This window comes from Hylobates moloch, unplaced genomic scaffold, assembly GCF_009828535.3.
Source record: "Hylobates moloch isolate HMO894 unplaced genomic scaffold, HMol_V3 SCAFFOLD_18, whole genome shotgun sequence".
In the NCBI taxonomy this organism is placed as follows: Eukaryota; Metazoa; Chordata; class Mammalia; order Primates; family Hylobatidae; genus Hylobates; species Hylobates moloch.
Window position 1 is genome coordinate 62845140 of NW_026652293.1, and position 25123 is coordinate 62870262.

At 44.4% G+C, this 25123-nt stretch overlaps 1 protein-coding gene across 3 annotated transcripts in view; it reads left to right on the forward strand.

Annotated features, from left to right (window-relative positions):
• Window positions 1-25123, forward strand: part of GALNT2 (polypeptide N-acetylgalactosaminyltransferase 2) — a 220440-nt gene that overhangs the window by 109973 nt on the left and 85344 nt on the right. For 2 of the 3 annotated variants that reach the window (XM_032137499.2, XM_058430440.1), the window contains exon 2: window positions 1191-1284. In XM_032137499.2, coding sequence (XP_031993390.1) covers window positions 1191-1284 — 94 coding nt within the window. Of the gene's footprint in view, window positions 1-1190; window positions 1285-20598; window positions 20861-25123 lie in introns of those variants that run through there. The other variant, XM_058430441.1, reaches the window with a different exon arrangement.

Consider the following 25123-nt stretch of genomic DNA (forward strand, 5'->3'; position numbering starts at 1 on the left):
AGCAACGGAAGGAAGAGCTGGCCAAGAGATGGGGGAGTCTTAGGCACAGTTTCTGTCTAATTACCGCACCTCTTGAGTAAAAATGCAGATTATTGGCAGAGCAAGTTGCAGTTGGAAAAAAATGTGTCATTTGGCCCAGGCCCTGAGGTTTACCCTTCTGCAGATCTCACTTTACATTTTAAGTAAAGAACCAAAACGTCTCCAGTGGTGAACGTGCGTGCAGCACGCAGTCCGAGCTGGTCCAGAGGAGTGCTGGTGGAATAAACCCAGGGAGAGCTGGGTTCCCCGCCCCGCAGGGAGGGATTACTGTTGCGCATCAGCCTAATCGCATCTGCTCAGGAAAATGGCCAACTGACAATGCTTGGCTCACAGGAGTCTGGTGGGAAAATTACTAGCCATGGGTTATTTCTGATTTGGGTTATATACAGAAACCTTTCTTATTTTAGTCACAGAAATCAGATTCCCAGTGGTGGAAAAATATATTTAGCTCTGTGGTTGTGCAGTTGTTATTTAGTCTGATTTAATGTTGATAAATTAGAGTAAATTGTTTGCCCAGATGAGTTGAATAAATTCTGCCAGAGCTTATATCTTATTCTGTTTTCACATTGAGTCCTTAATCTGTATCTCTGTTTCGGCAGTCTTATTAGAGTAAGCCCTAGGAAAAGCTTGGTGGCCCTACCCCCTGCTCTTGTGTTAGTCAGTGGAATTAAATCATTTAACACTCTCTGAGGGGAGCTCAAAGGAGCCCTTAGGGAGAATCTGGTCCTAAGATGTCCATAAACCACCTAAGATGTCTGGAGAGCTACCTTCATTTTAATGGTCTTAATTTAACCACTCTAGAATTATTTCATTTAATCCACTTTCCCTATCTCGCTTCCCCACCCTCAGAAATCCCCAAAGCCCTGGGAGTTTTCCGAGTATTTCCTTCCCACAGATAAGCAATACAAATATAAAATGAAGAGAGAAATGCAAACCCTTGGGAAAGGTCATGCCCATACTTTTCTCCCCTTGCATCTTGACTCCCTAACAATTTCTGGTGTGTGGGGTCTTTAAGATATGCCCTCCCTCCTGCTCATCAGTGCATCCCCAGGGCCAAGTGTTACTCTCCTAAGACTCGGTATGTATTGAACTGATGAATGAAGGTGTGCTTGAAGAACCAGTCAACTCATTCAGTGTCTTTGTTCCCCTAGGAGGACTGGAATGAAATTGACCCCGTTAAAAAGAAAGACCTTCATCACAGCAATGGAGAAGAGAAAGCACAAAGCATGGAGACCCTCCCTCCAGGTACTGCCAGGGGCCAGGAAGCCATCTTGCTTTGAGCACGTGATTGGGAGTGGACTGAGCGTGGCTCTCGGAGCAGGTGGTCTGTGGGGAGAGGCTGGATTCCATAGGTCAGCAGGAGACACCATCCTAGAGCACCGCTTTGCCGACTTCCATCGGACCCATTAGTGGGTGGTCAAGTTAAAACTTTAATGGGAGGTGACCAAAATGTGTTGAAAGAGAAAATAAAAATAGACTGAATTAGAAAGTATATATTAGTATATATTAGTTCATGAAATATTTTTAATAGACTTTATTTTTTAGGGCAGTTTTAGCTTCAGAACAAAACTGAGGGGAAGGTACAGAGAATTCCTGTATACCTCCTGCACCCCCACCCCCAACACACATACAACCTCCTCCATTATCAGTATCCCCCAGCAGAGTGGTACATTTGTTACAATCCATGAACCTGCATTGAAATGTCATCATCACCCAAAGTCTGTAGTTGACATTAGAGTTCACTCTCGATGTTACACATTCTGTGGGTTTGGACAAATGCATAATGGCGTTTAGCCGCAACTGTAGTATCATACAAAGTCGTTTTACTGCCTTAAGAGTCCTCCATGCTCTGCCTGTTCATCCTTTCCTCCCCCTAGCCCCTGGCAACCAGTGATCCTTTTGTTGCCTCTGAAGTTTCGCTTTTCTAGAATGTCAGGCAGTTGGAATCATAGAGTATGTCAGCTTTTCAGATTAGCTTCTTTCACTGAGTAATATATATTTAATATATATTTATTTTAATATATTAATATTTTATATATATTTAAGGTTCCTCCATGTCTTTTCATGGCTGGATAGCTCATTTCTTAATGAATTAATATTCCATTGTCTGGGTGTATTTGTTTATTCACCTAGTGAAGGACATCTTGGTTGCTTCCAAGTTTTGGCAATTATGATTAAAGCTACTATAAATATCTGTGTACCGATTTTCATGTAGACATAAGTTTTCAGCTCATTTGGGTAAATACCAAAGGGTATGATTGCTGGATCATATGGTAAGAGTATGCTGAGTTTTGTAAGAAACTGCTAAGTTGTTTTCCAAAGTGTCTTTTCCATTTTCCATTCCCACCACGGTGAGTGAGGGTTCCTGTTTCTTTACATCCTCACCAGCATTTGGTGTTGCCAGTGTTCTGGATTTAGGCCACTCTAATAGGTGTGGAGTAGTATTTCACTTTTGTTTTTATTTTCAATTCTCTAATGACATATGATGTTGAGCATCTTTTCATAGGCTTATTTGCCATCTGTATATTTTCTGAGGTGTTCACGCCTTTCACGCGTTCTTAATCCAGTGGTTCATTTTCTTATTGTTGAGTTTTAAGAGTCTTTACACGTTTAGGATAATCGTCCTTTATCAGATATGGGTTTTGTAAATGTTTCTCCTAGTCTGTGGCCTATCTTCTCATTGTCTTGATAGTGTTCTAGAAGATTTTAATTGATTAAAATCTGGCTTATCAGTTATTTCCTTCATTGTCATGCCTTTGGTGTTTTCTCTAAAAAGTCTTCACCATGACAAAAAGGTCACCTAGATTTTCTTCTATGTTATCTTCTATGAGTTTTATACTTTGGTGTATTTACTTATTTATTTGAGACAGAGTCTCACTCTGTTGCCCAGGCTGGAGTGCAGTGGTGAAATCTCAGCTCATTGCAACCCCCGCCTTCCAGGTTCAAGTGATTCTCCTGTTTAAGCCACCCAGTAGCTGGGATTACAGGTACCTGCCACCAAGCCCAGCTAATTTTTGTATTTTTAGTAGAGACAGGATCTTGCCATGTCGGCCAGGCTGGTCTCAAACTCCTGACCTCAGGTGATCCACGCACCTCGGCCTCCCAAAGTGCTGGAATCACAGCGGGAGCCACCACGCCTGGCCTACTTTGGTGTTTTACATTTAGGTCTGTGATTCATTTGGAGTTAATTTTGTGAAAAGTTTAAGAGCTGTGTCTAGGTTCTTTTTTTTTTTTTTTTTTTTTTGCATGTGAGTGTCCAGACCTTCCAGAAACATTTGCTGAAGAGGCTGTCTTCTCTCCGCTTTATTGCCTTTGCTCCTTTGTCAGAGATCAGTTGGCAATATTCATACGGTTCTGTATGGGGGCTGTTTATTTGCTTCCATTGATCTATTTGTCTGTTATTTTGCCACTGCCACACTCTCTTGATTGCCATGACTTCATGTAAAGTCTTGAAGCCAAGTAGTGTTAGTCACCTTTGTTTTCTTTCAAGGTAGTTTCAGCTATTCCAGATCTTTTGCTGTTCCATATAAATTTGTAAATTTTAGAATCAGTTTGTTAATATCCACAAAACAACTTGCTGGGATTTTGGCTCGAATTGCATTGAATCTATAGATCAGTTGACATTAACTGACATTTTGACCATATTGTCTTACTCCCCATGAATGTCAAATATTTCTTTGTTTAATTCTTCTGATACCTTTTATCAGAGTTTTATAGTTTTCCTCATACAGAATTTATACATATTTTGTCAGATTTGTACCTAAGTTTTTCATTTTGGGAGTTTCTAACATAAATGGTCTTGTGATTTTCACTTCACATTCCACTTCTTTGTTGCTGGTATATAGGAAAGCAGTTGAACTTTTGTATATTGACCTCACATCTTATAACCTTGCTGTAATTGTTTATTAGTCCTAGGAAATTTTTGTTCATTGTTTCAGGTTTTCTATGAACAAATAGAATTTTATTTATTTTCTTCCAATCTTTATACTGTTTTTTTGTCTTATTTCATTAGCTAGGACTTCCAGCACAATACTGAAGAACAGTGGTGAGGGGTCATCTTTGCCTTGTTCCTGATCTTAGTGGGAAAGTTTACAGTTTTTCACCATTAAGTATGATGTTAGCTGCAGGATTTTTGTAGGTATTCTTTATCAAGTTGAGGAAGTTCTCATATATTCCTAGTTTGAGAATTTGTAACATGAATGGGGGTTGGATTTTGTCAAGTGCTTTTTTTTTTGCATCTATTGATATGATCATGTGATTTTTCTTGCTTAGCTAGTGGATATGATAGATTACGTTAATGGGTTTTCATTTGTTGAGCCACTCTTGCATAACTGGCATAAATCCTACTTGATCATGGTGTATAATTCTTTTTACACATTGTTGAATTTGATTTGCTTTATTTTGTTGAGAATTCCTGCGTATGGTCATATGAAAGCTATTAATCAGTACCTTTCATTTCTTTTTTTTTTTTTTTTTTTTTTTTTTGAGAGACAGGGTTTCATCATGTTGGCAAGGCTGATCTTGAACTCCTGACCCCAGGTGATCCGCCTGCCTCAGCCCTCCCAAAGTGCTGGGATTACAGGCGTGAGCCAGCACACCCAGCCATACCTTTCTCTTCTTAAATGTCTTTGTCTGGTTTTTGGTATTAGGGTAATGCTGGCCTCATAGAACGAGTTAGGAAGTATTTCTTCTGCTTCTGTCGTCTGGAAGAGATTGTAGAGAATTGGTATAATTTCTTTCTTTAAATGTTGGTCAGAATTCATCAGTGAACACACCTAGGCCTGGTGCTTTCTGTTTGGGAAGATTATTAATTATTGATTCAATTTCTTTAATAGATATGACCTGTTCAAATTGTTTATTTCTTATGTGAATTTTGGCAGAGTGTGTCTTTGGAGAATTGGTCCATTTCATCCAGCTTATTGAATTTATGGGCATAGAGTTGTTCATACTATTCCTTATTGTCCTTTTCATATCCATGGGATCTATAGTGATATCCCCACCTTCATTTCTGATATTGGTAAAGTGTGCCTTTTTTCTTTTTCACTTAGCCTGGTTAAAGGTTCATTGCTTTTATTGATATTTTGAGAGAACCAGCTTGTGGTTTTATTTTTTTTCCTCTATTGATTTTCTGTTTTCAATTTTATTGATTTCTGTAATAATTTTTATTATGTCTTCTACTTACTTTGGATTTAACTTTCTCCTTTTTCTAGTTTTCTAAAGTAGAATCTTAGATGATTGCTTTTAGATCTTTCTTTTCTAGTATATGCACTCAGTTCTATACATTTCTTTGGAAGCACTGCTTTTGCTGCATCTCACAAATTTTGATAAGTTCTGTTTTCATTTTTATTTACTTTGGAAATTTAAAAACATTTTTTCCTGAGATTTCTTCTTTGACCCCTGTGTCATTTAGAAGTGCGTTGTTTAGTCTCCACATACTTTGGGATTTCCCAGCTAGCTATCTTTCTGTTATTGAATCTAGTTTAATTGTATTGTGTTCTGAGAGCATACAGTCTGATTTCTGTTCTTTTCAATTTGTTAAGGTATGCTTTATGGCCCAGAAAGTGGTCTCTTTTGGTGAATGTTCCACGTGAGTTTGAGAAGAATGTGTACTCTGCTGTTTTTGACTGAATTAGTCTATAGATGTCAATTATATCTAGTTGATTGATGGTGTTGTTGAGTTCAACTCTGTCCTTACTGAGCTTCCTCTTGCAAGATATGCCCATTTTTGATAGAGGACTATTGAGGTCTCAAACTATAACAGTGAGTTCATTTATTTCTCCTTGTAGTTCTATCAGTTTTTGCCTCATGTATTTTTATGCTCTTTTTAGGCACATACACATTAAGGATTGTTGTATCTTTTTGGAAAACAGACTTTTAAAAAATCATTATGTAATTCTCTCTTGATCCCTTAAAAATTCCCATGATCTAAAGTCTACATTGTCAGAAATTAATATAGCTGTTCTTACTTTCTTTTGATTAGTGTTATCGTAATAGATCTAACCTTTCTTGGTAAAGGCCATTCTTTATCATTTTACTTTTAATCTGTTTGTTGTTTTATTTACAGTGGATTTGTTGTAGACAACATATAATTGGGACTTTTGTTTCTCACTGACAACATTGGTATGTTCTTTAGTGTATTTAGACCATTGATGTATAAAGTGATTGTTGATATGTTTAAATTCATATTGACTATATTTGTTATTATTTTTTATTTATTGCCCTTATTCTATGTTTGTGCTTTTACGTTTCACACTTTTTCTGCCTTTTGTCATTTTAATTGAGTTTTCTGTATGATCCCATTTTCTCTCTCTTCTCAGCATATCTGTTATGTGTCTTTAAAAAAAATTAGTTTATCTTCTTTCAGATAACACTATACTGTTTCACAGGTAGTGAAACAGCAAGTATCTTATAATAACAAAGTATTCTTGATTCCTCCCTCCCATCCCTTATATCATTGCTGTCATTCATTTTACTTACACATAAGCATATGTATATAATATATAAAAGAATACATGATAGACTATATTGTTGCTATTATTATTTCAAACAACCCATTAAGTTCAATTAAGAAAAAGAAAAATAGGCGAGGAGCAGTGGTTCACTCCTGTAATTCCAGCACTTTGGGAGGCCGAGGTGGGCAGATCACCTGAGGTCAGGAGTTCGAGACCAGCCTGGCCAACATGGTGAAACCCTGTCTCTACAAAAAATACAAAAATTAGCCAGGTGTGGTGGTGCGTGCCTATAATTCCAGCTACCTGGGAGGCTGACGCAGGAGAATCCCTGGAACCTGGGAGGCAGAGGCTGCAGTGAGCCGAGATCGTACCACTGCTCTGCAGCCTGGGTGACAGAGCAAGACTCCAACTCAAAAAAAAAAAGGAAAACTTTTTATTTTACCTTCACTTATTCCTTCTTTGATGCATCCTTTCTTCGTGTAGATCCAGGTTTCTGATCTATGTTATTTTCCTATGTTAAAAGAGCTGCTTTTAACATTTTTTGCAAGGCAGGTCTACTGGCAACAAATTCCCTCAACTTGTGTTTGAGGAAGTTTCTATCCCTCCTTCATCTTTGAAGATCAATCTTAAATGGTACAGAATTCTAGGTGGTCATTTTTTTTCTCTGAGCCCTTTAAATATTTCCCTCTCCTCTCTTCTTTCCTGCATGGTTTCTGAGAAGACATTAGTTATAATCCTTCGCTTTGCTCTTCTATTGATAGGTAAGGTGTTTCTATATTTTGTCTTTATCTTTGATTTTCTGCAATTTGAATATGATATGCCTCAGTTTAGTTTTTGGAGCCTTTATACTATTGTGTGTGTTCTCTAAGTTTCCTTAATTTGCGTTTTGGTGTTCAACATTGATCTGGGGAAATTCTTTGTCCTTATTGCTTCCAGTATTTCTCCTGTTCCTTTCTCTCTTCTCCTTCTGGTATTCCCATCGTGCATATTTACACCACTGTAATTGTTCCACAGTTCTTGAATATTATTTCAATTTTTTTCATCTTTTTTGTCTTTGCATTTGAGTTTTAGAAGTTTCTAATGTCATATCCTCAAGTTTAGAGATTTTTTTTTTCCTCAGCATGTCCTATCTGCTAATGAGCCCGTTAAAGACATTCCTCATTCTCTACAGTGTTTTTGATCTCTAGCATTTCCTTTTGATTCTTTTTCATAATTTCCATTTCTCTGCTTACATTATCTGTCTGTTCTTGTGTGTTATCTACTTTTTCCATTAGAGTCCCTAGCATATTAATTATAGTTGTTTTAAATTCCTGATCTGATCATTCCAACATTGTTCTGTATCTGAGTCTGGTTCTGATACTTGCTCTGTCTCTTAAAACTGTACGTGTGTGTGTGTGTGTGTGTGTGTGTGTGTGTGTGTGTGTGTGTGTGTGTGTGTGTGTGTGTGTGTGTGTGTGTGTGTGTGTGTGTGTGTGTGTTTAACCTCTTAGTGTGCCTTGTAATTTTATGTTGAAAGCTGGATGTGATGGACTGGGTGCACGGAACCCTGGTAAATAGGCCTTTAGTTGTGCGGCGTTAAGGTGTAGTGGGAGGGGAAGCTTGCTATGGTCCTATGATTTGGTCTCATTCTTTTAGGGAACCTTTGTGCCTGGACTGTGAGCCTCACATTTGCTTCTCAGCTTCCCCTTGTCCACATCCTTAGGTGATACTAAAGTCTAGCAGAGGCTGATTATTTCTTGTCCCTCAGATTGGACAGGCTCTGATAAATGCCAGCAGTTTAGTCCCTGTTTAAATAGTTTCTCCCGAGGGCAGGCCTTATTAATAAGAACACAGTGCCCTGACTTCTTTCAAAATGGTAATTTTCCCCTCTCCCTGTTGTAAGTATGAGGAGGGGATATTTCTCCAGTGTTCACTGTGAGGATCTGGTAGAGCTCCAGGAGGTAAAACTCACACAAATACAGCCACCCCCACTCCCCTGCACCCCCATGACCGGGTCCCCCTGGAGTTTTTAATCTCTTAGGCTTGTCCACAGTGAGCCTCCAGGAATTTTCCAGTACAGTTTAGGTTTTCCTACCCCTGTAGTGGATCTTCAGGGGTTTCTACTTACAGGCTTCTGCTCCAGTGAATTGTGATTCCCTGTATTCACCTGTCCAATTTGGGGGGCTGTGGCTTGTGACATTTCTCCAACAGGTCCAAGACAGATCTCTTAAGAAGCACTGATTTTTCATTTTATTCAGCTTTTTACTGTTAGGACGGAATAACGACTTTCAAGCTCCTTACATGCCTATCAGGAACTGGAAGTCCGTTTATGAAGTGTTTGCTTTGCTGGTGAGGGTGTTCACTGGTGAGGGTGTTTACTGGTGACAGTGTTTGCTGGTGAGAGTGTTTGCACGTTCACGTTGTGTTCTTGACTGTGGTTGGACAAGCGTCACTCCAGGGAGTCCAAGCCCCTCCTTTGTGCCTTCCCCAAGCGTTGTCCCAGCTACACCAGATGCAGGTATGTCACTGTCTCCTCCAGGAACTCTGACTGGATGCACGCGTGCAGTCAATTTGTGTGTTAAGTCGGCCTCCCTGTCATCTTTCCAGCTCCTGGATGAGTCATGAAACCCTGAGCCACAGTTCTTTCATATGTAAAGTAAACATTACCCACACAATGGGGAGTATCCGAATAGAACAGTTAACTAATATTCCTTTATTATAATAATAGGAAGCCAGAATATACACTTCTGTTGTGTGGATTAATGACAGACTTCCTATGGATTATCTTCTATTAAAAACATACAGGTGTTCTGATGGCTTTCAGGCAATTAGAGAGAGGGAGGGAAAAGCCATCTTCAGGTCATAGGCTGGATTTGACCACTGAGAGTCATACCATATTTAAAATCATTTGAGTGGTCACGTTGACTCTGCCTTTCATATCCTTAACTATTGCATAAAGTTGGTTTTCTTATCTTCAAAGAGATTGGAATGTACTGATTTGCCTCTCTTTTGAGTTATTAGTAGTAATTTTTGATAAATGCACAATGTCTTTTTATTATGCCAAAGGGCTTTCTTTCCTTTTTATGTTGAAACTGTTTTTCTTACTAAACCAGCATACACGTAATTTTTCTGTTGTTAGAAATTATTTTCTTGTGATTGAAAAATATATTTTCCCTAAGCATGAGGAACACAGCTAAAGTTTTATGGTTTGTAAGAAACTACTGGCCATGGCACTTTCCAGTGTGTCAGTGGTTTGTTCAGGAAGCTCAGTGGCTTCCTGTGTTCTGTGTGTTGGGCATGTAGCAGTTGTAGACAGATGGGTGGGAAGACATGACACCAAGCTGGATGCTTTTATGGCCACAGAACCCACTGACAGATGAAGGAGCCAGATCTAGTAGGGCAGAGCAGTGATGTTCCAGGCCAACAGTCTCCAATTTTCTGATCGCACACTCTATGAACAAACATATATTTAGACCACCTCCCACACACATGTATTAAAATGCTTACTTAGGAATTACATGCATATTGCCATACGGATTTATTGATATATTCTAAATGAAATGGGATAGTTCCCTTGACCCCTTCACAGGACTCAGCCCACAGCTCTCAGCCCCTCACGGGAAGGGCAGCATACAGGTGAGTGGGTGCAGGGGCCGGGGTGAGTGCTGTTGGGCATCGGCAGGAGTAGAACTCTGTGCAGCCCCCTGGCAGCATCTGGGTGGGGCTGCCTGTGACCCCGGGAGCCCCAGAGGGCATATGTTACAGTGTGCTCTTAGATTTGCTGTCCACAGATGACTTAAGTGTTAGCTCAGTGCAAGGTCAGGGTGAAAGCCTTTTGCATCCACCCTCTTGGTACCCGAATTCTTGTCCGGTGTCCAGGAAGAATCAAGTTGTGCAAACAAATTGAAGGATGGTGAATGTGGAGGACTTTATTGAGCGCTGGAAGTGGCTCTCAGTGGGATGGGAAGGGGGGGAAGTGGGAAGATGGTCTTCCCCTGGAGTCCTGCTGTCCCTGGCCAAACTCTTCTCCAAAGTCCCATTGTCCAGCTGTCCCTCTGAAATCAAGCTGATTCTCTCCAACATCTGGCTGTTTCTTGTCTCTTTCTCTATTGCTCTGCTGGTAAGGCCTGGGGTTTTTATGGGTACAGGATGGAGGGTGGGGCGGGCCGGGGTGGTTTTGGAAAAGGCAGCATTCAGGCAGGAAAACAGAAATGCGTGTTCTCACTTTGGGCCCCACAGTTCCAGGCTTGAGGGTGTGGCCCTCGCCAGGGACCACCCTCTCCTACCCAGTATTTCCCTGCCTCCTGTTTGTATCATAAAGTGTATTTTAAATAAGCTATTATAAAGGATGAGGAAAATACTTGACAATGTCTGTCATTTTCTTTCTTTGCCCCAGAAGATTGTCTTGTGTGGCCCCACTTTGGAGACTACCACTCTTGGGGCTATTGTGGTCACAAAAACCCAGATTATTGTTTTAACTCTATTTCTTGCCTCAGTTCATCATACTTTGGGGAAGAATCTGGAATTTGGATAAAGTATACCACCCAAGTGGTAGTCCCAGCTGGAAGTCATGGAATGGGGACAAGAACAATAACCTGGGAGCACAGGATCAGGGTTCGGAACAAGGATGATGGCCGGGAGCTCTAGGCTCAGCTGTGCCACCAGTCCTGTGGCCTTAGAAAAGTTAAGGAGTATTTGGGTTTTGTTTTCCTTATCTGTAAAATTTAGATACATTCTTGCTCTAAAACTCTTCGACTCTGTTAACTCTGTCTTCCCATTTCCCTTTAATCTCTATTCTCAGATTAGAATCACCAATTTTATTTTATTTTACATGCTGTAAAAATATATCTCTGTAGTTCCCCCCCACCCTCATACCACATTTCAGGTCTACTGTGGATGAGTTTTTGTCCATAAACTCTGTGACCCTTGCTTCTATTTCAGCATCATGCTTTCTACTTGGAACCACTGAATTTTTTTTTCAGTGTTTGTTTTTAAAATATTGTCTTCAAATAGAGTATGAATATGAGTCAATATTTTGTATTTTGGAAATCTATCTGATAGAGAAGAATGTCATTTTTTCCCCTTGGCATGGAAAAACCTCTGGATTGAAAAATAAGTTTCTCCCTGTAATTGTCTCTGAATCTGACCAGCCAGCCAGCTGGCAGAAGGACCGGAAGAGGAGCAGGGGCCAGCAGAGGAGTGGGGCCAGTAGAGGAGTGGGGCTGGAAGAGGAGCAGGGGCAGCTGTAGGGGCTGGAAGGCCAGGGTCTGCCTCTGAGGACAGCTGTTGATGAGGTTCTTGTTGGAGATCTCTCACCCTTTGATCAATGTGGCCTTTTGGGGCAGATTTTCTCTTTGCCTTTATGAGACCTTAGTGCCATTCTTGTATTCCTTAGTGACCTTGTGTAAAGGTCTGAGGCTTAGGAGAGATGCGGGTAGGGAGAGAGTTCAGAAAGGATAGTCATAAGGCCGTCTGGATTCTCCTTCAGGCCTCCCCGTCCTGGTCCTGGGCTGTGTCTTCATCATGGCCACCCCTCCCCGATGTGCTGCTGTTTAATTACCCCAGACTGTGGATTTCTCAGAACAGAAATTGCTAATGTTCATGTAAAGATGAATGAAACAGGAATGATGAAATGTGTTAAGAGAACTTAAATCCAGGGTGTGAATTGCCACTGATCCTAACAGAGACATTTTAGCTTTTCTACTTCCCACCTGCCGGAAGAAAGATGAGGTGAACCACTTGTGTTATTTGTTCAGCATTGCTGCAGCATCAGAGAGAAGTGTTCCCTGACCCTTTGTTTTTCTAGGTGACTTAATGGGTTCTGGCATTGTGCATTTATCTTTTTAATTGTGGTAAAAGATGCATAACACTAAAGTTGCCTTTTTAAGCGTACAGGTCTGTGGCATTAAGCGCATTCACAGTGTTGTGCAGTCATCACCACCATCCATCCTTAGAGCTGTTTTCATCTTGCAAAATGGAAACTGTACCCATGTAATACCAATGTCCCATTCCTGCCTCTCCCAGGCCCTGGTATTCCTGTTTCTATGAATTTGGTTCCTCTGGGTCCCTCGTATGAGTGCAGCCTTACAGTACTTGTCCTTTATTTCTGGCTTGTTCACTTAGCATAACTCCTCCAGGTTCACCCATGTTATGGGTCAGAATTCCCTTCCTGTGTCTCTGTGAACTGTGTGCCCTGTGATACGTGTTGTCTGGGGTGGAACTGTGTGACATTTGTGGGGAGCGAAGTCTACGTAGTTCTTCATGAGCCAGGCCCGAGGCCAATGATCTGCACAGTGTTGTCATAAGGAAAATACATGGCTGTCAGTGTCTTTAGGGAAGCATCTTTTAAAAAGCAAGCAATGTGTGTATTGTACATTTTAGAAATTCAGATAAGCAAAAATAAGAAAATTATATTCATACATAATTCTACCATCCAGAAATAATCACCATTCCTCTCCCACCGCATGTTCCTCCGTACTTGCCCTGGGCGTATACCCAGGTGGGTGTGCTGCCCCCATAGCTGAGACGAAGGGGTCTCCTCTGCATGGGACACGCCGAGACCCACACGCTTGAAGCCTCAGGCCTTGCACACAGTTTCTTAGAGTTGGCTCCTGGGACCAGATGCTCCTGAGGCATTTGGCCTCTCTGACAACAGGTCTTGTTTATCCCACATTCAAAGTTCAGCCTTTCCATGAATTTCTATGAAAATTCAGGTCATCCACAAGGTGACTAACATTTCAGTAGATTTGGGGGATTTGCTGAGACGCCTCCCCACACATACGCATCTCTCTTTCATAGCCTATCCTGGTCTCTGGCTCCCTGATCAGGGGCCACCCTCCTCTCTCTTCTCTCCTGAAACGGGGCCTTTTTCTATGGGCAGTCCCCTACCATCTGCTTACAGCTACATTTTTACAAATACAGCACTGTGGTGTACCATCTCTGCTTGGGCAATATATCGGGAACTCCTCTTCACATCCATAAACATCTCCTATAGCATTTTAATGGCAGCAACATCTCCATGGCCATCGGCTCATTGAACTTATTTTTTGTTGTGGGACATAAAGAGGGGTTCCAGCCAGTATCCTGAGAGGTAAATCTTTGTAAGTCCATGATTGTTTTCTTGAAATGAATTCCTAAAAGTGAAATTGCAGGGTCAATGGCAATGCATGCATTTTTTAGTATTAGTTGCCATTTTGTCTTCCACAGGGGACCTATTTTCTTACTCTAGCCAACATTAAAAAATCTTCCATTGTCCTTCTCTTGTTCCAACAAGCAAGAAAGTAGAGACCAAGGGCTGAGATCAGTAGCCAGAAATGTAATGGAGCTGTTTAAAAATAGTTATCTTAAGCTTTATTAGTCGAAATACAATGTCCAGAAGCAGTCACATGACATCCAGTGTTCTCTGGGCTCCCACCCCATAGCTGAAGTGTTTTGTTCTGTTCAGAGCACAGTGTTCAGGGATGCAGATAAACCAGAGTTAGTCCGGCTGACAGTGACTGAGATTTTGAGGAAGCGGAAGCAGTGTCCGAATGAGGAACACGTGCAGTAACTGTGGATGTTTTTACAGAAGGGCTTCCAAGGGGAAGTGGGATCGTGATGTCTGAATATTTGAAAGGCTACCATATAAAAGAGGCCGAAGACTTTTTTTCTCTTTTTATTTGAGACTTCTGTTTCTTGTATTTGAGCAGAAGTTAGAGGGAAGAATTTTTTTGTTTCTGTTGTTGTTTTGAGACGGTCTCACCAACCCAGGCTGGAGTGCAGTAGTGCAATCATAGCTCACTGCAGCCTCGAACTCCTGGGCTTAAGCAATCCTCCTGCTTCAGCCTCCCACATAGCTAGGACTACAGGTATGTGCCACCATGCCAGACGCATTTTTAAAACTTTCTGCAGAGACAGCATCTCGCTGTGTTCCCCAGGCTGATCTCAAACTCCTGCGCCCAAGTGATCCCCATTCCTCGGCCTCCCAAAGTGCTGGGATCATAGGCATGAGCCACTGTGCCTGTCCAGGAAGCGGCATTTGTTTTTATCTGAGGAAGCCCCCACCAACGTTCTCACTGTCCAGTGAAACAGCTGCCTTTTGAAACAGGGGGCTCCCCATGCTCAGCACCTCTTAAGCTGTGGCTGGACACTGGGGACTGTAATGGAGAGATTTTCACACCTGGAGAGATGATGTCCACAGTTCCTTCTGAGTCTAACAACAAGTGATGCCAGCATTTCAGAGACAGGAACACCTGCTGTCAAAGTCAGAGACTCAGTCACTCCAGGGTGGAGACAGGATTGGCACTGCCACCTGAAAGGGGGCTGGGCAGCTGAGAACTGCACAGGCATGGAGGGTTGCTTTTTGGTGTTTCACTTCAATTTTCCCCACTTAAAAGTGAGTTGTCGGGTGCAGTGGAGGGAACACAGACTGGGCATAATTAGGACCTGGGTTTGAGTTGTGGTTCCATCATCTTACAGCTGTGATATGTTGGATAAGTTTAACTTCTGTGCCTTAGTTTCCTAACTTGTAAAGCAGAAACCATCGTATTTGACATGGTTATGGTATGGTGTGGACAAGGTCTTGTATGAAGTAGCAGACCAAGTAGTCACTGGTTAACAGATGCTGTCTTTCTTTCCTTCTTTTTCATCTGTTGGCTGGGATTCTGGGCAGTAGATTCACTTTGATATTATTACTGATATTTAGGATGAAAAAGAAGATCGGTCAAGACCATGTACAATAGGCAAAATTTATTATGGTTAGGTACTACAACATATAAGGGAAAATGATGAATTTTCATTTCAAATTTGAAGAAGAGGTATATGATGATTCATACATGAAGATTTATTGCACTTTTATCAATTTGATATTGTTTTGTGGTATATTTTTAGTTGTTTTGATAGCACAGATAATTTTAAACAAATGCAAACTATTTCCTGTATAACATCTGATATTTTCTTAGGTTTTCTTTTAAATAGCTTTTTATCACTTCTTTGGATTTCCTGTTTTTTTTTGTCCTTAATCATGGATGTGTGGGATTCCTTATTTCAGGAGACGGTTTCTCATAGGTGAAGAAAATTTCCTGTGATACCAGATATCCAGTGACAAATAATAAAGCATAATTTATGGGCCTTTGTAATTGAAATGGATCTATTTGTTTGTAATCCTGGCCTTGTCCTTGTCTTTTCTTTCATGGTGTAGCATTATGACCTTCTAGAGGAAGAATGTTAGGATTTTTTTTTTCTTTTAAGCACAGTAAAATTACATTCAATTTGAGATCAACCAAGAAGTTAAAATAAATCTGAGAGCCTTGTCCTTTGATATTAAATACATTCTGTTTTCCTTCCTTGGCTGCTTTCCCAGCGGTTGCTCTGTTTTACGTGGGGTAGCTTCACATTTGTTTAAGCTGTCTTTCCTGGGGAGGATTTGAATGAAGAATTGCAGTACAGCAGCGAACACTCGTGCAGAATCCTGAAGCCTCCTGCAGCCTGAATCCACTGAGACTCTCAGTTTCCTGCACGATGGGACCTGCACTCAGGAAGATACCTCCCCTCGTACACCTGCAGGTGGTAGATGACAGCTCTTTGCCCAGGAGCATATGTCAGAACGTCCTGATCTGCTGCTGAAGGACAGTGGCAACTGAGAGTCCTCTAAAGACCGCATTTGTGCATGTGTCTGTGCGTGAGCCTCTGTGTGCTGGGGTGTGCCTCTGCCTCTGCCTCTCTGTGCTGGGGTGTGCCTGCACCTCTGTGTGCTGGGGTCTTCATGTGCTTTGTGATGTTAATTATTTGAAGGATCAGTTTTATAGGTTTCTATCATCTTTTTTTTCAAATATAAGGTTTAGTAAAAACAAAAATTTTAAGAAAGAAGTGGCATTGTTTGGAAAGGTAGCATTATTTTAAACCAACATTTATTTGAACAAGTCATCCAAATGCAAGTAGTCCGCTGATGATAAAAGCGTCTTTTTTGAAAAGTTCACTTGAGGATTGGTTATTAGGATCCCAGAATGAATTGTCCCATGGAAATGGTGTCCTGAGTGGCACTTAGGAGCCGTGTCTGGCTGTGTCTCTGGCCGCAGCCAGGTCCTAGAGTGTCAGCCACAGAGCTGATGCTGGCAGGGCCCCAGGCAGCCTTCCCAGGGCCTCAGTGCCTATGCTCAGCCTCCACTCCAGGCACCATGGACCGTTAAAGTCGCCAGCCACTCTCTGCTCGAGGGACACCGTCCTGCTCTCCAGCCTCGATAAAGTGGGGAGAAAAGTTCCCAAAACTAAACCGGGAAAAAACAGATTCTGAAAAGGTAGCTATAACTCAGAGCCTGGTGGGTGGGTTACGGGAGGGAGAAGAAATTCTGTACCCAAGGAAGTAGCAAAGCACAAAACCTTGTGCCGTGAATGATAGCAGGTGTGATGAAGAGTATCAGTGGGGAGGCATGCTGACTAAGTCAAACATGGGGAAGAGAAACAAGAAAAAGTTGCTAGGCCTGAAGTCTGTGTAACCCAGGGAGCAATGGCCGGGGTAGTGGCTGAGTCAGGACAGTGGGCAGGGATGTGTCCTGCAGAATGGACCGGCAGACAAAAGTGGCACCACCAACACCAGCCTTAGGACCCCCTTCTCCTGCAGGGGTCCAGAGCCAGGACTTGTCAGGCCACCATAGGTCTGCTCTGCCTCTCTGGGTCCTGGCCCTTCTCTCCCAGAGGCAGAAGAATTAACCTGGGCCCATCCCCTCTCTGACTGTACACATTGTTTTTCATGGCTACAGGGATAAGAAGGTAATGGGCAAGGAATCTCGCTTCCTCTTGCCATTAGCCTAGCCCTTCAAATGGACTGGCCTCCATTTGCCGTCAGACATTAGATGCAGCTGTGAGGTGGCCAGGAGGGGAGGGACACTCTCCCCACAGTGCCACAGGCCCTGGGAACAGTGTCAGAACAAGTTGCAGGAACATCTGTAGGGCTTAGCAGGATGTTCATTTTCATTACTGAAGTGCACTGCCTAGCAGCTTCCGGGCTGGGCTCCCATTCACCATTGGGGGGGAGCAGAGACAGCTATTCCAGTGCGTGCAGAGGGGTCAGTGCTGAAGATGACGAGCATAGGCCTGTGGACACGAGGGGGGGAGAGAGAGCAAGAAGAGCATCCCAGCTCCTCAGGGAGAGGAAGCGGAGCCTGCCCATTCCCATGGGCCTCCATCTTCTCTGTCCAGACTTGATCTCCAAACTGAAAAGGGTACAGCAAACAAGGTTAGAAGGGTATTGAAGCCTGAGTCAGGTGGAGAGAGACAGGACTCATTTTAAATGGCTTTCAGTGAATGTGTCTCCAAGTCCGGACCAAGGTCAAGACAGGGAGGGCACAGCCAGAATCCGAGAGGTGGCTATAATTTCTGGGGAGTTACTTGGGAGTCATTGAGGTGCCGGCAGAGCAGGAACAAACACCATTGTCTCTGTGTTTGTTCCTGTGTTCAGCTGCAAACTTGAGCTCTAGCCTCGGTGGAATTTCGAGTTATCAGACAGAAGAGTGGAAGCACTTATAAGGCCCCCTGGCAAGAGGGTTTTAGAAAAGCTGTGGTTGGGATGGAGCTCTGTGTGAGGGGGCAGGAAGAGGCTTGCAGAGAGAGGAGAAAGAAAAGAGAGAGGATGCAGAGAGGCAGCAGCTGGGGACCCCAGGGAGGGCTCCTGGAGGAGGTAGCCACATTGAGAGGCAGCTTAGCCGGCTCATCCGGCAGGAGGGGTAGACACATACATCGCAGTGGCCCTGCCTTATCTGTAAGTATGCACAGCATCAGCGGTGCAGGCATGGCTGGGAAGACCAGGTTTAGTAAGGGTTCCCAGGTAAATCTTCTGGGGTTGCGGACGAGACTGACAAAACAGTAATGAAGTATTAGCCAGGTTAGTGGAAGCATGGCAGCCTTCCTGAGAGGTGCTGTGCCCACCCTGCCACAGATTCCACCATGGCTCCTCCTGGAGGAGGAGGGAGTCCTGGGGAGGCACCGCTGGCTACGGAAGCCGGAGGTGAGCAGAGACCTGGATGTGAGTTGGGGGCTTGCAGGGGCTGGGCTGGCTTGGAGGTGACATGGCATTTGGCTGGGGACACATCTTCAGATAGGGGCAGGACCTTCCTGAGCAGGGGGCAGATGTGCACTAGGCTGTACACGCTCGCACCGGGGTCGTCAGCCTCCTCGCTTTCGTCTCCTGTCTGAGCATCCTTCGTTCCACAGCCAGAGGCACATGCCTGGAGTGCAAAGTGGATCAGCACTAATTTGCTCCAAATATCCTGTGCACTCTAGGATGTGGGGAGTAAGGTTCAAGTACTTCAGCCCGGGCTAGAGGATTTGCAGCCACTGGGCACAGGGCCCCCTCACCTCCTGCCTGCCGTCCCTCCCTACTGGGTCTCTTCTGTCTCCAGGTGTCTTCTGTTACATCCCTCCTGCATCTGGCACGCTCCTGCTCAAGCTTCAAGACCCAGCCCAAGTGCCCTTTCTCCGGGGCTTTCTTGGAACCTTGGCTTTGGTTATGGAGCTATCCCATCTCCTCCTCACTTTTGGATGGCGGGTCTTTCCAGTGAGGTGTTTGTTAATTTCTGTACATTTACTTGGGCTTGGTGTTTTCACTGTACTGGGCTGTTCTGTTCAACTTGGGGAAAATAGAGGGTGGTGGATTGTTTTTCTCCAAAATTAAGACCCAAAATAAAATATCGTCTTATGAGGTCACCCATACCTTCCTCAGGACAGCAAGTGCGAGATGTCCCTTTAGTATTCTTCCAACCCTAGGATTGAGAGAGGGTGGGTCTGGGTCTCGACAGGAGATGGGAAAGTACAGGTCCACCCGAGGACACAGGCCCCTGCATTCTTGCCCCATCCAGCACACAAGCTGCTGTCAGCAGGCAGGCCCCGCTTCTCCTCACCTCATCCCCACTGAGAAGGAGAAGTTCCGCATCTGAGTGGGAGCCCCCACAGACTTTGTGGCCCTCAGTAGCCCTCTGGGTGATGCAGAGAGCAGGAGAAAAAGGCATGCACAGGTGAGGGGCAGAGGGCTGGTGCTTCCCATCTCTGCACAGTCCTGGGGTTTCTCAGACCCAGTACCGCCAAGGAGTGTGAAAAACAGCTTAAATGGAAAACGTAAGGACCTAACTGATCATGATATGGCTGAGAGTAAAACTAATTTTCTCTTGGAGTAGGCCCCTGGCACTTCCATTTTGTAAAGTGGGCTGTGTCTGGACTATTCCTCTTTCGAGCGCTAACACCCCTGGCTTCAGAGCAAGCCTCTCTTCCTCCCCACTCCACCTGACATGGGACCTGTCTCACATCTCCCCCTGCCTGAAGCAAGCAGAGAATGGCGTTGAGTTATTATTTCCAGGTGTTTCTTGGGAGCAGCAGATGGAAATAGAAGGATACAAGTGTAGATGTAGATGAAATCATCCACTGGCCCTACCTTCTCTCTTCTCACAGCGCTGTGGGGAGGGCAGGAGGTACTCGTGGGTGACAGCAGGGCATGAATTCAGTGTATCCACAGGTCTGCACCCCTGCTCGCCTGGGCAGTGCCCAGAGGAACCCCAAGAAGAAAGCAGGGATTCCCTCTATGCTTCCTGCTTGCCTCCCGGGGCTAGTTGCAGAGTGGGACACCCCTCATGGGTGTCACAGAGGGCCTGGTGGCTGGGTGGTTCCCAGCAGCCCTTTCTGCGTGAGGGCATAGGGGTTTACATCAGAGAGGCAGGGGCATTCTGTTTGTGTTCGGTCATTTCTGCCTGTAAATATCAGTTAATTTTATAGTTAGTAGTGTAGGGCTTTTGCTGTGGTCATCTCGTTTAGTTGTTATAACAACCCCAGAAGTGGAATATTATTTCCGTTTGATACAAACCAGAGTGTCAGAGGGAGTCAGTGAGCCAGGCTCACCCTCATGCTTGGATTTTGTGCTCTGTTTGTGTGTGTGTGTGTGTGTGTGCATGCGTGCGTACGTGCGTGTGTGTGTTCGGCTCCTCCTCTGCTCAAGTCCTTGAATCCTTATCGGTGACACAGCATTGGCCTGGACCCCTGTTGGCCAGTTCCGCACCCTCTGTTCCCCCGTGCTCCAGCCAGGGATCTGACTGATAGGTTAGGCAGGCTCGGGAGGGCTGACAGGCTTTGCGGAGGAACACATTAAAAAAATGCCTGCAAACGAGCGAAAGAGGCGTAGGAGTACGCGGCCGGCGCACGACCACAGCATGTCTCAGATGCGGCTGGATCGGCGCGCAGCGATGTGATGTGTAAGAACTAACACGAAGCTGCGTTCCTCCCAGTCACGCGCAGGATTGGATTCCTTTTCACAGTCAGCCTCCGGTACCTTCGACCCAGGACGAGACCCTCAGTAGTAAAGCCGTTGACAGGTGCTTGTGGACTGCGCATGTGGGATGCTGGGGTGCTGCGGGCGAGGCTGAGTCTGTGAGGTGAGGAGCTCTGTCTTCACCTGGGTGGGAAGGGGAGCCTAGAGCAGTACGAGGAGTGGCGCGGGCAGGACCAGCAGCCCAGGAGAATACAAGGAGTGGCACGGGTAGGACAGCAGCCCGGGAGAATACAAGCAGTGGCAGGGGCAGGACAGCAGCCCGGGAGAATACGAGGAGTGGCAGGGGCAGGACAGCAGCCGAGGAGAATACGAGTGGTGGCAGGGACAGGACCAGCAGCCCAGGAGAATACGAGGAGTGGCAGGGGCAGGACAGCAGCCGAGGAGAATACGAGAAGTGGCAGGGACAGGACCAGCAGCCAAGGAGAGTGAGACCCTTGTGGGCCGAGTGCTTCTCGAGGACATGACCATGCATGTGTGGGGCAGGGCAGTCTGTGGGACCGCCTGAGGGTTTGACTGGGACTAGCGCAGACCTCATTCCAGCCCAGGTAGGTCGGCACGGGGTCGCAGACAGGTGACTTGTTCTGTCTGCAGAATAATCAGCTGTAAGCTTCTCATTTTTACTGAATCAGGGGTTTCAAGGCTGGTAAGGTCAAATAATTCCTTCTTTGGTTTCAAAGACCGCGTCTAAGAGAAGTCTGTCTTCTGGAAAGAAATTTCCTTAAAAATATTTTCATAACCTTATTTAATAAGCAATCTGTTTTCGCAGCCCTTCTTAGGATAATGCTCTGTTTCTTTTCTCATGTTATTTAAATACCTTTCTCATGTTATTTAAATGTACGTTTTATTTTCCTGTCATCTTTGGTGATGAAGCTAGTTTCTGCCTCCTCATGTAAAATGTTGTATCTTTGAAGTATTTTCCATCAGCTGCTTCTGCTTAGCCAAGTCCACTTTCCCGAGATTCTCATATATTTTTATTTTGTAAAGCTCTTTAATCTCAAGAACTATTTTTAAAGATTTTTAAAGAGATGATAAAAGCACAAGATGATGTATGGATGTCATGTCATATTTTTAGGAAGGCAGTATATTCAGACGTTTTGTTGGTTGTTTTGTGGCTGTTTCTCTCTAACCTCTGACTCATACCCTACTCTGTGTACCTCTCGCCATGTCCCTGTCTGTGTGGGGTTGGGCTGGGATGCATGTGCCCTCTGCAAACCTTGTTCTCTATGGATTTTCCTGCCTTTGCCTCCGGGGATGGCTTCAACCCTAGCTAATTCTATATAGTACAGAAATAACCAATTTTAGTAATGGTTCTTTAGCTTAGCGTTTTCCAAATTGTGGGTTGTGACCCATCATTAGGTGGTGAAGCCAGTTTTGGGAGATACCTAAAACAAAAATAGAATAGATCTGTTCATCGCATATAGTGAGGGTAAGTTTGGTATTGTGAGACTTTTGTATCAGTTGGGTGTGTATGTTTGCATTGTGACACCTGGGTCACAATGTTAAATGTGTGTCATTGTCAAGCAAACTTGAAAGCCCCTGTAGTATTCCAGTACTGCTAAGCTTTTATGAAAGAAATACTGTTGATAGTCTGTCTCTAGTAAAACAGCTGTGTGTCTCGGGGAGATTGCCACAAGGCAAGGCAGGGCCCACACCAGGGTCCTATTGAAGATGCTCCTGTGTCAAAGGAAGGGGGCAGGGCAGGGTACCGCTCAGTAGGCTCATGTAGTCTTTGGGTGCTGAAGAAAGTTGCTATTTTTGTGAAGTTTCAAGGGCTTCTCCTAGTTCATTTTTACTCATGATTCAAATCTCAGTTCAAATATTCTTTCTGCAGGGAAGCCGCCCCTGGTTTCCCAGTCTAGATAAGATGAGATGCTTCATTTTTCACCCTCAGAGCACTTAGCTCAATTTTTATTGGTACATTTATTAGTATGGTCATTTAATTCCTTTTTTTTTTTTTTTTTGGATGGAGTCTTGCACTGTGGCCCAGGCTGTAGTGCAGTGGTGCAATCTCGGCTCACTGCAACCTCCACCTCCCGGGTTCAAGCAATTCTCCTGCCTTGGCCTCCCAAGTAGCTGGGATTATAGGTGCCTGCCACCACGTCCGGCTAATTTTTTGTATTTTTAGTAGAGGCAGGGTTTCACCATGTTGGCCAGGCTGGTCTCGAACGCCTGCCCTTGTGATCTACCCACCTCGGCCTCCCAAAGTGCTGGGATTACAGGCGTGAGCCAGTGTGCCTGGCCTAGTACGGTCATTTGATTCTTGTCTGTCTCCCTCCACCTCCTAGAACATGAAGTCCACAGCATGGGTCACGGGCCTGTGTGTGCTGATTCTCCCTGTAGGATCTAGCATGACACCTCATGTGGAGTCACCTAGCATGCACCGCAGGCCAGGATCTGAGCTGCCCTGTGACTGATTGGCATTAGACTTCTTGCACACCCTGTGCTGTGATGGTCTTATTCCAGAAGGGCGGTGGGGGTGTGAGAGCACAAAGAGATATATGGGTGGAAATGGGATTGAAGCTTCTAGAGCTGTGCAGAGGCCTTATCCCATGGCCACTGCTCTCCTTGCACACAGGCCCACACCAACCAGAGTCCTCAGACTTTGCTGTCCCCAGCACGCCGGTGAGAAGCAAGTAGGCTGTAAGCAGAGTTACATGGTAGGATGAAACCTCTGTCAGGTGGTGGTCTCTTCTCTGGCTGTGCATGGGACTCCGTCATAGTTCTTTATTCCATAGTTCAAAGTTCTGTGGTGCAGGGTATTCAGGACATTAAATACGTTTGTTAGAACCAGCTTATTGGAAATCTGCTGTAGGTACTGCTAGTTTAGATTTTAACAAAAGCTTCAAAGCCTCTTTTGTATTAGTCCGTGAAAGGATAAACTCACTGGTGAGGAGTAGAGGCTGCTCGCTCTTGAGCGCAGATAGGTGTTATTTTTCTTCTCATCCTTGAAAATATATGAGGGTGAAGGCAGGAAGATGAGGAGAGAGTGGAGGATAAGTAAGTATTTTTAGGATGGTCTTTGCACGGAAAACGTGTTTCCAGTAAAATGTTTTGGAAACATTTTATTTGAGGCATAAGAAAATGCTGACACCTTGGCCGGCTCCCACACGCAGCTGTTTATTGGGGCCGTGGTATCATCGCTGTAGCCAGGCTCGTGGGTTTTGGAACTGATTTTCTATTTGAGAGGCCAGGCTTCTGTGACCCGCCCCCCCAAGCATCATTTCCACAGCAACCAGCTGTGATGAGATAGGGGTTCTGACCTCGCAGGACCATTGCAACAAGAAGCAGATGAGCTTTTAGATAGAAAATTTACTCTTCTGTCTTGAACAAATTACATGTAACTGATTCTCAGTTTCCTCATCTCTGAAATAGAGAAAGGAACACAATGGTCCTTCAATTGCATAATGAGGGATTTCTGTTGGCAAAGTAGATACGGAGGTACACATGCTATTATCATACCGTGTTTTCAAGGTCACCTGCACGACCCAAGGATTGACACGCTGCAAAAGAGCTGTCTCCCCCTTGCTTCCCTGTTCTGTGTAGCTGCTGGCAGCCCTGCCTTCCCCTCTCCAACCTTGGCTCTGACGGCCAGGCTCTCACATGCTCCTTAGTCACACTGGCCTCCTGGCTGGTTCCCGAATGGGCATGCTCATGTCGACACTAGGACCTTTGCACTGCGGTGCCCTATTCTCCCAGAGAGTTGCACGCCCACACCCTGCCTTTGTTCAGTTATCTGCTCAAAATCATCTTGTTAGGCCTTACCAGACCACCCCATATAGAACAGGAACCCTGTAATCCCTACCCCCATAACAGCCTTATGTTTCTTCATGGCAGTTCCAACCACTGGAAATTGTGTGAGTTTCATGTGAGCAGGGTTGTTGGTGGTGTTTATTATTATTTTTTAGTTTGTCATATCTATGAAGTGGAACATTGTAGGCCATTAAGTCCTCATGAAGAACCTTTTGTTAGTCTATTTACTTATTTTGTAGGAAACTTAATTTCAAACAATGAATAACGTATCCAAGATCATATAGGTGGCAAATGGTGAATGGTGCATGATTGAAACCCAGGTTGACACAGAATCATAAATGTTCTCCTTGCCTCAAGTCTGCCTCTCCTTCCACCTTTCTTCTGCTGTTTGAGCGTCCTGCCTTCATGCATTTCTCTGGCTCTGCCTTTATTATACTTGAGCTCATCCTGACTTCACTCGCCTATCAGTGCTCTCCTCTCAATGCTCCTTGGTCGCCAACACTGCCTCTACCCTAGGGTAGAGCTCCTCAGTGCAGTGGTGTGTTCTTGGAGAACCTTGTACCTGGCATTCTGGGGTTCAGGCCAATGCCGGGGACAGGCAGGCTGCCTTGGCTTC